General features: G+C 39.1%; 1 protein-coding gene across 1 annotated transcript in view; it reads right to left on the bottom strand.

Moving 5' to 3' along the window:
• Nucleotides 1-12,263, bottom strand: part of LOC138284728 (uncharacterized) — a 108,454-nt gene that overhangs the window by 85,008 nt on the left and 11,183 nt on the right. The window contains exon 2 of the mRNA XM_069223842.1: nt 10,467-10,815. Coding sequence (XP_069079943.1) covers nt 10,467-10,625 — 159 coding nt within the window. The 5' untranslated portion in view covers nt 10,626-10,815. The remainder of the gene's footprint in view (nt 1-10,466; nt 10,816-12,263) is intronic.

The following is a 12,263-nucleotide window of genomic DNA, read 5'->3' as shown; positions in this document are numbered from 1 at the left end:
TCCCACCAACCCATCACCAAGTTGGCATAGTTTGGGGAAAGAGAAATGCCCATGGCGGTACCACACAATTGATGAAAAAACTCATGATTAAACATAAAAATGTTATTCTTTAAGCACATGTCAATCATGGCTAGCAGCATGTTAGAGTGTTCTAATTCTGAAATGTTAGATTGTTTTAAAAAATATTCAACTGCTTTTAATCCTACTTCATGATTTATAGATGTGTAAAGGGAGACTACTTCTATTGTAACCAATAAATAATCTTCATGCCAATCCAAGTCCAACAAAATCTTTAGTAAATCTCCAGAGTCCTTAATATATGAACTCAGTGTTCTAACCATAAGGGCAAGATAAATGTCAACATAATCCGACAACCTTTCAAATAATGAATCACATGCTGATACAATAGGTCTTCCTGGTGGTGATATTAATGATTTATGGATCTTCGGTAAAAAAAAAATTGTCGGTAAGGTTGGATTTTCTTTTTTCAAATAGATATATTCCTCATGATTAAGTAATCGTTGTTGATGCGATTCATCCAGTTTAGAGTGCAACTTCATAGTCATACTCTTTAAAGGATTTTTTTATCAATTTCTTATAATCATGTGGATTATTCAATTGCCTGTAAACTTCTTCCATATAATCAGATGAGTTGAGAATCACAATATTGCCTCCCTTGTCCGCTGATTTTATTATTATCTGGTTATTTGAAATCAAGCTTCTCAATGCTAATCGTTCCCTCTTGGTCAAATTTTCAGAGTGACTCGTATGTCTTTTATTGCACAACCGTTCAATGTCCTCCAGCACAAGTTCCGAAAATAGATCCACTTTATTTCCAGGCGACAGTATTGGACAGAACTTAGATTTCTCTTTTAATCCAGAAGGTTTGTGAACTTTAGTATCAATGTCTAATTGTTGTAAAATTTCCTTTTCTGTGTAAACTTCATCCTGTAAGTTAAGAGATAAGTCAAATAAGGTTTTTAGGTCCGTGGCTTGATCAATCCTCAATTGGATTTCTTCCGGTTCTTCAATCATCTGACTGATCATGTTAGAGGTTACCTTTTTGCTTTGCTGCGCATGAAATTTGAGTAGTTTCAATTTCCTCACATATTTATAGATGTCAATCCGAGTATCAACATAATCAAAATGAATCTCATGGCAAAATGACAAACCTTTATTCAAAATATCCCTGACGAAGCCCTGCACCAAGGCTAGAGGGGTAGAATAACACTACCCTACTCCCTTCTCATTTTTGTTGTTGCTGAAGCAGAGTCTCAAAATAGGTGCCACCACTTCCTGGTTGAAGTGTTGGCAACCAATCAGATCTCTGCACAAGTTTGCTGAGCTTTTGCATCCCTAGATATACAAAACTACTGAACAGATTCAAACTAAATCACAATAAGGGTTCTTTCTGGACGAAGAGATAGCTTTCTGCCAAATTTGTTGTAAATCTGTCAAGTGGTTCAGACTGTAGTCGTGTTCAAAATCCCTATTGAAATTAACATGGGAAAAGCTTGTTTTAGGACCACCCTTTTTTCTCGGCCCTTGCTTGACAGATCACCCCGAAACTTTCCAGACAGCAGCTGAGGTGAACGTTGAATTTTGTTGGAAAAGTTCGTGAAGATTCATCAACTGGCGTCAAAGATATAGGCAAGTCAAAAAACGCTTTTCCAATGTCCTAACTAACTACCTAGTGACAACGTACAAAACCATAGAAATTCATCTGTTATAGTTAGAGTTATCTCAAATAACTATTACTCACGCCGTAAAGTAACTATAACTCACACCCTCGCCATGCACTACTAATTACCCCACAAATTACGGTACTTGTGACATCTTTGATAAAATCAATGTAATATTTGCAGTAATCTTTTTGACAAACAAAAAAAACAAAAAACTGTGCATGGCGGGGGCGTGAATTATAGTTAAGTAACTATAACTCGTGCCATAAGTTAAGATAAATCTAACTATAACAGGTACATTTCTATAGTTTTGTGCATTTAAAATGTGGGCCTAACTATAATGTGTGTGGGTGTGTGTGTGGTTAAGGTTTTTTTAAGTTATAAGGGACAAAATCTCAGCGATATATTGGAACACTGTACACTGCTGAGCTTTCATAGTATACAGCAGTACCTGGCGCTGACAAAACACACTATCATTGGTTAATACAATTTCATGACATCATTTAGACCAGTGGTTCCCAAACTGTGGTCCATGGACCCCCAGGGGTCCATGACACATTCCCAGGGGGTCAGCAGGCCCGGGACAGGAGGAAGGCACTTGTCCAGCTGGGGCCTCTGACAAACAAGTGTGTGTTTTTATATTTATTGCTTCCTTCCTGCAGCAGTTTTAAAAGCACTGCAAAGTCCCTTGTACATCGAGCAGCTTTCGGGCAAAGATAAAAGAGTCAAGATTACTCTAGTGATTAATATACCTGCTGGAGAGAGATGGGAGTTTTGTCCACTGGCAGTTTTGACTCAAAAGTAGTGCAGACGGTAAATATGCCTGCTGCAAAGAAAGTTTAGCATGCAAAGAGCAGTATTTTATATGCATAGCATTGAGGGTTACTGCTTTTGTCATAGAGATTCTTTTCATGCTGCTAAAAAAAGGTTTGTTTGCATAGAAATACATTCTTATTATTAAAGTCAACGCTAATCATTGTGTTGTGTTCTGATTCCCGATTTTTGGATTCTCCAGACCAAGCACTCTTAGAAAATGCCTACCAGTGTGGAAGACATGTGAATCCTACACCTTGTAGTCCCCTGTAAATTGCTCTGACACCCTACACATATAATAGAGAGGCTATGGAGAGATGAGAGGCCCTTATGCTTTTACTTCATTTCCCCACCACATATTTTTGTGAAAAAGCTTTCTCAGATCTTATGTACCTAAAAAATAAAAACAGAAGTCGCTTGGGAAATGTTGAATCTGACCTGAGGGTTCAGCTTTCTTTCGTAAATAAAACTAAACCTTGAAAAGGTAGTCGCCGAGATGCGCGCCAACCTTCCCATTAAATTTTTTCGATTTTTGCATATTTTTTCAATATAAAATAATATATTTCGCAATTCGAGTATTTGTTTGGTGTGTACTTGTTTGGGTATTTTTTGCAAATTTGTGTTTTAATGTTTGACATTTATATCATACAACTTGGGTGGGGGCTTCCAGTAATGATTCAGTGGGGGACCCCTGGAGTCAAAAGGTTGGGAACTACTGATTTAGACCAGACTTTGCCTTTGTACTGTGATTTAAAGTAAAATAGAGGTTATTACTGTTGATTTCATGTAGAAGAAGGAATGAGGTGGTGTAGCAAACTCTGTAGAGGTAGGGAAAACTAGTTTTATATATATATTTTTTTAAGTTTACGGAGTACCACAGTACTACCGCAGTCCTTAATTAAATACAAAAAACACTTTATGTATTATAAAATTAAATTAGACATAATATAGAGTGGCTGTTAAAAAAGCCTCTTTTTTTGTTCAACTAAAAATATTTATTTATATATGTTTGTGAAGCCAAGTTTTCAGTTTGTAAGGAAAAAAACTGTTTCAGTGCATAGTAAAATGGTCACCATCTGGACAATACAGTGCTGCACTGGAATATTTTATATTCAAATGAAAAAATGGAAGACATTTCATGATCTCCGAGAAATGCTGAGACTGCCTTGTTCACATGTGTTCACATCTTTTCAAACTTAGCAGCATTTAGACTAGACCACTTCCACTTTTGTGTCTGATAAATACCGGAGAACATAAAATGTGTGTTGCTAGACATTAAGGTGAAAAATGTCTCCTTCATCTCAATTACTAGTCTAACTCCTGTTAAATGTCTTATATCATTGCCACCACAGTGGATAACCATAAATCGGGGATGGCCACATACTATCAGAGGAAAGTATTGGGAGTAACAAATTCCATCTCAAACCTTTTTCGGCAATCCATGTTATTTCTACTCCTTTGAAACCTAAATAAGTTTGCAAATTTGCTTTCTTGGCATCCTCTCTGGCTCAGAAAAGGGAGCTCTGCCCAACAAGCCAAACGTGGACTATCTTGCACATGCACCTACATACCAGAATGGGGACAACAGAGGCAGACAATCAAATATATACAGCTAGATGATTGGCCATTAGGAAACTATATTATATCAACAACTTAATTATGAAAAGAGGACCATGACGGACATACTTACAATTTGGGCTACTAATATAGCACAATTCTACCAAAGACCAAAAAGAGGAAAGAAAATAAACTAGACTGCAGCAATGAAGTTTCACAAGTATTAGAAAGCCATTCAAAAATCCATTTGACAATGAAAACCAAAAGAATACTGGATAAGAAATAAAATGAAAAAGTAAACATTATGTGATTGGTTATTAACACAAAGTGGGCTATAAAGACACCCAAAAACTACTAGCTAACACCAACAACTATAGAGGCTCTGCTGACTACTGGAAAGGAATACAGCTGTATTTCTTCTTCAAAGACATTACAGAGAAATTGAAAACTGTACCTCAGCAGCTTCATCTCTACACATGCTACTCCACTCTTTGACATGTCACTGCAACTACACTCTATGCCAATCCACTTTAAGACACTCTAAAACACTACAGTTTAGGACACGTTTCTCCATGCCACTCCACACTACTCCACTCTATGGCACTCCATTCTACGCCACACTATTCCACTCTATGGCACTCCATTCTACGACATACTACTCAACTCTATGACCTCCACAACACACCACTCCACTCTATGCCTCTTCAGCATATGGCACTCCACTCCACCCTATGACACTCCACTCTACGACACTTAACTCTACAACATTGTACTCCATTCTATGGCCTTACCAGTCTACATCACTCTACTCCATTTTACAAGATGCAACTCCCCTTCACTGTATGACCCGCCACTCCACGACATGCCAGTCCGTGCTACGACATGCACTCCACTCTATGACACTATCCTCTACTGTACTCTATGCCACTTCTCCCTATGGCACTCACTATTTGCCACTTGAGGATACACTACTCCATGTTATACCACTCCACTCTACAACAGTGTACTCCACTCTAAATACAACTGGATATCACTGTAGTAGAGTATTATAAACTTATGGAGTAGTATGAAGCCACCATAAGGCACATATTTACCTTAAATTTACATTTTATTTCTGTATAATTACAATGTTGTATTTCTAATACCTGTAAACAATGTGGTTAATATTGGTACAAGATATTGTAGGATATTTGGTTAGCTTCAAAAAGATTTATTTTTACTTTTGTCTGGATGTTTCTCTTTCCAAAGTTCAATGTGCCCAACCAACATAAAACAACCCTAAAAGAAAACAGGAGGACAACAAATGTCCAAAAAATCGATTAAGGATATTGGAGAGGTCACTGGTGAGCCATGACACCCTCCTGGTTTATGATGAGATATCTTTCTCTCTCAAAAATCACAGTATGGCACAGGAGACAGTATGTTGCAGTACTGCCCTACTGCTCTACAACTTGTCTAATCTTTCGCACTGGTGGACTGGCAACAAAGTACCAGGATCAGATACTGATGCTGGACCAGACGCAGCGAGTGGTGTTGGAGATGGTGTTGAAGCTGAAGAAGTTGAAGGTGCTGCTGGAAGGACCGATGCAGCAGATGGTGGTGGAGGTTAAGCCGTCGTCAAAGAAGTTGAAGGTCTTGCAGTAGCTGAAGAACTGCCCACTGCCAGGGTTCCTGCTTTGGCCTCTTCCAGCTCCCTCTGACACCTTGTTTCGGCCTGTGCAAACTTGGTTGAATGAATCACCTGTAGGTGCTTCCTCAGTCCCTTCATACCAAATGGGTACTGTTTGATATTGCCACAGGAAATGAACTTTTTGCAAAGGTTGCAGGTTCCCAGTTTGGCACTGACCTTCTCTCCAGCTAGCAAGGAGAAAAACTCCCACACAAAAAAATCCTGGTCTTCCTTCGCTGCACCTCATATTCCTCTAATTCACCTATTCTTCTTCCTCTTGAAGCATTACAGGATCTTAGTGGTCAGTGTAGAAAGGTAGCCTCTTTCTAGCCTTGTTACACCCACTTATGGCCTGTTTGTGAGTATATGGCAGTGTGTTTTATATGTCTCACTGGGATCCTGCTAGCCAGGACCCCAGTGCTCATAGTTTGTGGCCTGAATGTGTTCCGTGTGTGGTGCCTAACTGTGTCACTGAGGCTCTGCTAACCAGAACCTCAGTAGTAGCCTCCCCCAGCCTCTGGAAATGCTTTGAAGGACACAAATGGTGCCCTCCTTGCATAAGCCAGTCTACACCAATTCAGGGATCCCCCAGCCCCTGCTCTGGTGCGAAACTGGACAAAGGAAAGGGGAGTGACCACTCCCCTTCCCATCACCACCCCAGGGGTTGTGCCCAGAGCTCCTCCAGTGTGTCCAGACCTCTGCCATCTTTAATGCAGAGGTATGAGGGCACAACGGAGGCCTCTGAGTGGCCAGTATCAGCACGTGACGTCAGAGACCCCTCCTGATAGGTGCTTACCGGACTAGGTGGCCAATCCTCCTCTGAGGGCTATTTAGGGTCTCTCCTGTGGGCTTCTCTTCAGATAACGAATGCAAGAGCTCACCAGAGTTCCTCTGCATCTCCCTCTCAAACTTCTGCCAAGGTTTGACCGCTAACTGCTCCAGTACGCCTGCAAAACTGCAACAAAGTAGCAGGTAAGTCCTAGCCTCCCCACGCCACACAGTAATCCTGTGTACTGCGTGAACTGCAGCTGCTCGGGCTTCTGTGCACTTTTGCAAGGAATCCTTCGTGCACAGCACAGCCCAGGTCCTCAGCACTCATTCCTGCATTGCTCAACTCGCTGAGTTGACCAACGGCTTTGTGAGACCATCCTTTGCAGTGTTGAGACAACCGTTGTGCTTAGTTTTCTTGAACGCGTGTTCAAATACTTCTGTGGGTGCTGCCTGCCTCTGCATGGGCTCTCTGTATTGCTAGGCGCCCCCTCTGTCTCCTCCTCCAAGGGGCGACCTCCTGGTCCTTCCTGGGCCCGGGCAGCACCCATTTCCTTCAACCCCGACCTTTGCAGCTAGCAAGGCTTGTTTGTATGTCTTTCTGCGTGGAAACAACTCTGCATCCTCCAGCACGCCGTGGGACATCTTCTTTGCAAAGGAGAAGTTCCTGGCGTCTTCCGTTGTTGCAGAATCTTCAGCTTCTTCCACCCGGAGGCAGCAATATTGCACCTTCATCCGGGGTTTAGTGGGCTCCCACCCCCCCAGGACAGTTTTGTGACTCTTGGACTTGGTCCCCTTCCTTTACAGGTCCTCAGGTCCAGGAATCCGTCTTCAGTGCTTTACAGTCAGTTGTGGTCTTTGCACAATCTCCTATCACGACTTTAGTGTGTTTCTGGGGAAGTAGGGTAACTTTACTCCTACTTTTCAGGGTCTTAGGGTGGGGTATCTTGGACACCCTAAGTGTTTTCTTACACTCCCAGCAACCCACTACACACTACAATAGGCCAGGGGTCCCTAAGTGGTTTGGATTCCACTTTCTTAGTATATGGTTTGTGTTGCCCCTATTGTATTGTATTCTACAGTGTTTGCACTACTTTTCTGTTTACTTACCTGATTTTGGTTTGTGTGTATATTTTGTGTATTTTACTTACCTCCTAAGGGAGTATATCCTCTGAGATATTTCTGACACATTGTCACTAAAATAAAGTACCTTTATTTTTAGTAACTCTGAGTATTGTGATTCTTATGATATAGTGCTATATGATATAAGTGGTATAGTAGGAGCTTTGCATGTCTCCTAGTTCAGCCTAAGCTGCTCTGCTATAGCTACCTCTGTCAGCCTAAGCTGCTAGAACACTACTAATCTACTAATAAGGGATAACTGGACCTGGCACAAGGTGTAAGTACCATCAGGTACCCACTATAAGCCAGGCCAGCCTCCTACAGTCAGCCATTGCATTTAGCCAAAATCTCAAAGGGGGCTTGGAAGGACAAGATTTCCCTCTAAAATAGATTACAACCTTCACCTTTGAAGATCTCAATGGAAGGGTGTAAACATCCTGTTTCCTACAATAGACAGTGTTCTAAGCAAATGAAATGCTGTTTTATAAACAGGACATACGCCAGTACTACCACAAAAGTACCTAGGAAGTATCATAGTACTTATGCAATGCAAAAAATAAATTATATATGACAACATCAACCAACATACAATATAGGGTGACTCAAATAATCTTTTTTATCCTTTTAAAATAAACATATTTAATAAGTCGTAAAATTAAGAAGTAAAGCATAATGTGATTGGCTAATAACACCAAGTGGGTTATAACTACAGCCCAATACCCCTAAATACCAGCAACAACCACAGAGTCTCCGCAGACTATTGGAAAGCAACACAGCTCTTTTTCGTCTTGAAAGAAATAACAGATAAATTGGAAAGTATACCTCATCAGCTCAATCATGGATCTGTATGGCTGTTTTAGGAATAGTAGCTACCCAAACCCATCCGAGATGTGACCTGTTCAGTATAAATCAGTCTTGGGAACATGAATGCTTAAATTGTCTACATTCAAGCACCACTGTTACATAATTAGAAAGGTTTGTATCTCTAAGATACTTTTGTCTAAAAACATCTAAAAAGAAAACAATCATGGATTTACTTAGTGCTTTTTTTTGTTTTTACAAAATAAAAATACAAATTCAATTTTAAAAAAAACATTAAAGCTTAGTTATAGTTAAGAAAACTTAATGTATTATTTTTATACAAAACAAAGTTAAACTACACAAACATTAGAAATTCTAAGGTTATACATTTAACTTACATTTATGATTTGTGTACCACCTTATAATTACCATAACTCGCTCAAGTTCATATACATTGTTGCCAACTCTCTAGCCACACTAACTAACTATAACTAACTTTAACCTTTGGTTTTTCATAGAATGTGTGTTTGTGTGTGAGTGAGAGTGTGTATGAGAGTGTGTGTATTGCTCACCATCAAGTGAATTCTTTTGATGTGCTTTTATTTGGAGGTAGTCATTTTATAAAGCCTTTAAGTATACAAGAAAATAGGTATTTGTGGAATTAAGAAAATAGAGAAACAAACATGCTTGTTTTTTTATGCTAATCAGTTGAGCCAGCAGAAGAGGAGAATGAGATAGGAGCTTTGTGGAGGCCTGATCAAAATCTTGTTACTTATGCAAAGGCATGTTAGAAATTCTAAAATTATTCCTAAACCTTTTCTCAAAAATATGAGTTTTTTAGCTAAAAGGGTATAAATACAACTTAAAACCATTCAGCATATGAATTCCATATTTCTTACACAAAATAATTTTGTGTATTTTTAGCTGGCAACGCTAACGTTTTTAAAACCTCCAAGTAACTGTACATCCAGCTTTTTGGAGAGTTCTGAAAGTCACTATTAAGTTTTTAACAAACAATGACAACTGTTTTAAAAGGTTTAGTATTATGTCGCCATTTTCAAAACAGATTTGCTAATTAACAAGTTGTCCAAAACATTGAGGTTCCTCGCTACAAAACAATTGCCGCCAGTAGTAAATTGCATCTCTATGGAGGTTAACCAGTGGTTTTGCAATTATACATTACCAAAAAAGGTTGGAATTACTGGGGTCAATAGAGCAAGCATTTTGAAAACTATATACAGAAGTTGAAAAACATGCACAATATTTTTGAGCTAAACAAATACTACTGTAGGTAAACTGTACCTCAAGCAGTATTTTGGCGGGTTATGGACTGGGTCTGGTAGGACTAACTTCCCTTGCATCATTACGTAAGGGTTTAGTGTCCTGTAAGTAGTACATTTCATCATTTTGATGCAGATTGTTTCCTGTTACAGGATATGGCAGCTATACTGCACCTGTAACCAACAACAATTTATCACTTAGGAAAAGTATTTCACTATTTATTAAATCCTTTTTAATGTCTGGCTTTTCCTTTCCAGCAATTTATGTTTAATTGTCAAAGCACAAATACTGGCACTGTGAGAAATGCCTTAGTGAAACAATTTGTATGGTACATAAACACAAAAGTGCTCTGGAAGATTAGGATTGCAAGGCGTTGATGGCATGAATAATAAGTAGTGAAGATGTGGACAGAACATGACCACTGTGGTATTCCTACCTCTGAATCTCTAATAGTGAATGATAAGTTTAAAATACCTGGAATCTTCAATTAAACATACATTTTTTTTAATTTCTGGTAAATGTCACTGGTGAGATATAGGTTTTCATAACAATATCTAATTTTGCCCCAGAAACTAAAACATATCTACAATTCTCAATCAACAGACAAGATTTTGTGTAGGTAAACTTTAGTGAAAGAGAAAGAAAGGGGCAGAAAAGGAAGCTAACTAAAGGCGATAAATTACAATATCAAATTTCATCTAAACAATTCACGTTTTTTTCTAACTCAGAAGTGAGTTTGCCTGTGTTTTGTTTACAGGTAATTTTCAACTTACCTGCAGTATCATCTCATCCAGGGTCAGACGTGTTATGAGGTCATCAACCCTCTCTTCCCAGGACAGAGATGGGTCCAAAAATGGGTACTGCTGACCCAATGCATCCTTGGTGATCCAGAACAGTAGGGTGGTGACGTGGAATATGGCAATTCCCTGCATCCTCTAGTCCTTTGGAACTCAGGCCCAATGAATGTCCAAGAACATCAGGTGCAGGAATTTGTGATAAAAGATGGAGGCACACTGATTCAATCTGTACATTAGTGGAAAGAGCTCTATGCTGCAGAAAAAGGTGGCTTCATCACCAAAATGTAACACAAAGAGCTTCAATGCCATGGAAAGCCTTGTTAACCTGAGAAGAAATTATATGAGTTAGTATGCATATTATAAAAAAATACATTATTTAAATATTCTTCAAATCTAAAATGTCCCCATAAGTCCGGTCATCTACCATTACAGTTCTCAGTTATCATGCACCACCAAACCTGTGAGGTGTTGGAAAGGGGTGGGTTTTAACATTTGGGAGGTGAAAGCCTGAAGATCCAACAACCTGAATTCATTAGTGTGATTCTCACCTCATTTCATTATGCTTCATTTCTTTCAGCATTGGGAGTGCTTATAGAAACAGGCTGAGTAGGTGCTATATAAACACAGAAGTTAAAATGTACCCTCTTCCACTGTACGTTTCCACTTCATCTCACTTCTCATGCCAGCTAGAGTAATTCTTTAAAGTGGGATGTGATTGCACAATAAACTAGCCCTGGCAAAGCCAACAGGTTTGGTCTTGTCAAGCCTGCAGGTTTATTATTTTTTTGCAAACAATATATAACAGACATTAAAAGATTGAAAGTACTGAAACGTAAACATTCTACCATCTAAAGGTGACATGCATAGGTTTGCAAACAAGTAATAAAGCACTGGCAGTGTCAATATGCAATATGAGGACAAATGCCTCACGGACATTACTCACAGGGCAATACAGTCAGTGGCAGAAACAGGCTAACTGTTTGCCCCAGGCAGTATATTCTATGGGGGAAGAAGAATGAGAATAGCATTTGAACAGACAGAAGAGAGCGTGCCCAAAAAACATCTGTGTGTGTTGTGTTTTTAATGTTATTTAAAAGGGCCTGGCTAGCACTGTCCCACTTAAGAAGGTCTAACAAGGGTTGCAACAGTACTAATCTTCTACCCCAAAGGGTTTATCTCTAGCAGAAGCCAACACTAAAAACCTGGCTTAATGAGTTAATATCTTAGATTCCAAAATCCTAGCCTTCAGCCAACAACACAGTGTAACAACAATTCACCTTTAAGGGACTATTGGCTTTACTAAATGCATTTCATAATAAGTAGGGCATAGTACCTTTTTTGTAACTTTTCATCATAAACAGATCAGACTAATGGCATCTTACATAACTTTTGTCAATAAACCAATCAAGCCTATTGCCTTCCTCATTGGTTTGTCGCCACAATGAGGTAAGGCCTCCTGTATTGCACATAAGTTGGCAAACATCAGGCGCACTGTCATAGAATTTTAAATATATACATATTTACTGTTGGCAAAACAATAAATAACCCCTGTGAAAGTGGCATAACAAAAACTCTTCACACTGCAAATCTTCAACTCCATTTGTTTGTCAGAAGGGGTAACCAACATCAAAACCATTGTCTACTGTGGTAATCTGTGGCATTCCATGTAACACGATTTCTGTAATCAATCTTTAACCCTATGTAACATCAACATACCCTTAAAGGCTTGATGGTGTTAACAAAGGCTTTCCATTATAAATTGAACAGTCTTAC

This window comes from Pleurodeles waltl, chromosome 3_1, assembly GCF_031143425.1.
Source record: "Pleurodeles waltl isolate 20211129_DDA chromosome 3_1, aPleWal1.hap1.20221129, whole genome shotgun sequence".
Lineage (NCBI taxonomy): Eukaryota > Metazoa > Chordata > Amphibia > Caudata > Salamandridae > Pleurodeles > Pleurodeles waltl.
The sequence above is the reverse complement of the archived record's forward strand: the minus strand, read 5'-3'. Positions and strand labels throughout refer to the sequence as shown.